This window comes from Wasmannia auropunctata, unplaced genomic scaffold, assembly GCF_000956235.1.
Source record: "Wasmannia auropunctata unplaced genomic scaffold, wasmannia.A_1.0 LD336061.1, whole genome shotgun sequence".
NCBI lineage: Eukaryota > Metazoa > Arthropoda > Insecta > Hymenoptera > Formicidae > Wasmannia > Wasmannia auropunctata.
The window spans coordinates 1620515-1622624 of NW_012026829.1; the positions used below are offsets into that span (position 1 = coordinate 1620515).

At 35.6% G+C, this 2110-nt stretch overlaps 1 protein-coding gene across 1 annotated transcript in view; it reads left to right on the forward strand.

Moving 5' to 3' along the window:
- The window catches only part of LOC105450495 (luciferin 4-monooxygenase-like), a 31833-nt gene that overhangs the window by 29365 nt on the left and 358 nt on the right, over positions 1 to 2110 (forward strand). Inside the window, exons 5-7 of the mRNA XM_011690346.1 lie at positions 153 to 483; positions 786 to 1080; positions 1931 to 2106. Coding sequence (XP_011688648.1) covers positions 153 to 483; positions 786 to 1080; positions 1931 to 2106 — 802 coding nt within the window. The remainder of the gene's footprint in view (positions 1 to 152; positions 484 to 785; positions 1081 to 1930; positions 2107 to 2110) is intronic.

A 2110-nucleotide genomic window follows, 5' to 3' on the forward strand; every position in this document is an offset into this window, starting at 1 on the left:
AGAGAACTTTTTTGTTCAGTTTGGTCCAGACTACCTGCCCACAAGCGCTGTACCATTGAGTACGAGACACCCTGTATATATATATATATAATAATTTAATCGGTTTTCTACCAAGTTTAAATGTCAATTGATTTCAAATATTTATCATTTAGATGAATTGCAGCACATATTAAATATTGCGAAGCCGCGTATTGTTTTCGTATCTCAGCACACTGAAAATCTCTTCGCTAAGATACTACCGAAATTATCCTGGAAAATGGATTTAATAGAGCTGGACGATCAACCACTCACAACAAATGTTTGTACGTTGACGAATATCTTAAATAACGAACCGGATGTAGACTACATGAAATACAAGCCTGTAGCTATCGATGATCCCAGTCGTCAACCGTTGGTTATTCTCTGTTCGAGTGGCACCACAGGGTTGCCGAAAGGAGTGGCACTGTCTCATAAAAATCTAATAACGGCTTTAACAAAATTTAGGTAAGTTTTACACATATTTTTTAATTATTAGTTAATACACTTTTAAATGATAATGAAATCAATATGCATTTGATTAAAAACGCGGAAGTTAAATGTTCAGTTTAAAAAGAAATTTTAACATAAAATATAATATGTACCATACTAATTATTTTCACATTCTTCTTAACTATGTATAATGTTATAATTGTAACTTTATAATTTATTTGTAAACTTTACATGTACAATCGTTCGAAAAGACATTTTCTCGCTTAAAAGCAATTTAAGATTTGATTCTATAATTCAAATATGATTTAAAAACGCAGTAAACCCGAATACATGGATACGAGAAGCGATGACAGAATATTGGTACTGTTACCGTTTTATCATGTTTACGGGATAGGCATATTGTTACTTGGTCTTCTCGGGAACTGCATCTTGATCATAATGCGTACTTTCGAGCCGCAACTCTTCCTAACCCTGGTGCAGAAATATAGGATTACCTATCTGCCGGTGGTGCCGCCAATCATGACGTTCCTGGCGAAACATCCACTGGTAGATAGTTGTGACTTTCGCAGCGTGAGAGAACTCATCACCGGAGCGGCGCCAGTTGCAAAGAATGTAAGTTTTCTTATGTTATCATGAAGTATATCCCCTTTACCAATCCCTCTTTCTCCATTCCTTTCAACCAAGTTATCACACTTAGAAGAGTAACCATCGGCGGGACTAAGTGCCGGAAGTGAGTTCTCGATGCCGCGGCTGCTGTGAGTATAAAGGACTGCGAGAGGAAGTTCTGTAGCATTTTCACTAGACACGGCCCGGAAAATAATTTTATTGCGTTCATTTTTATTTAACCGGTTCACGAAGTCGCTAAGAAAGATTAGGAGGAAACGAAAATAGAAGATCGTATTCTTGCAAGATGAAAAATCGCTCCTTTCGCAAAATGCGAAACTTATCTCTTGATAGACAGAATCTTTCAAAGACGGGAAGGGGAGAAGATCGAGGGTCTTTTGAAGTTCTAAAAACCAAACACGTGTCTGAACTTAATGATTTCTAAACGTCACTTTCTAGTTAGATGTTGTTTTTGTTTCTCGCGTGATTGAGATACAATTGCAGAGCAAAACAGACATAGAAAACGACAGAAAGAATGCTTATATAAAATGTTAATTTTTATATTATTGAAATTTATACTGCTAAAGTCTATGTAACAGTTGAAAATCATTTTTCTTATAAGATTTAAAAATAAATAATATCCTTTGACGGATTTCGAAAGACAATATAATAGTACGAATACAAAGACTACAAAGTAAATTAATGTATAACATTTTTAAAGCACTACTTTACAGTTGGTAATTATTAAGTCCTTCGCATTTAATTAAACTAATTTTAAAAAATTAATTCGATTTCAGTGCAACCAGTTTGAAAACAATGGAAAAAATTTAAAGTAACTTATTTCCTCTTTTTTTCGCAGATTATAACCACTGTGAAGGCTCGCATCGGCGTAAAAAGCATTCGCAATGGCTACGGCATGACGGAGTTGTTGTTTACGTCCCTGAACGAACGTGACGATAATGATGACGAGTTCGAGAATCCAAGTTGCGGGCGGTTCTTACCTGGATTCCGCAGCAAAGTGATCGATCTCGAAACGCAA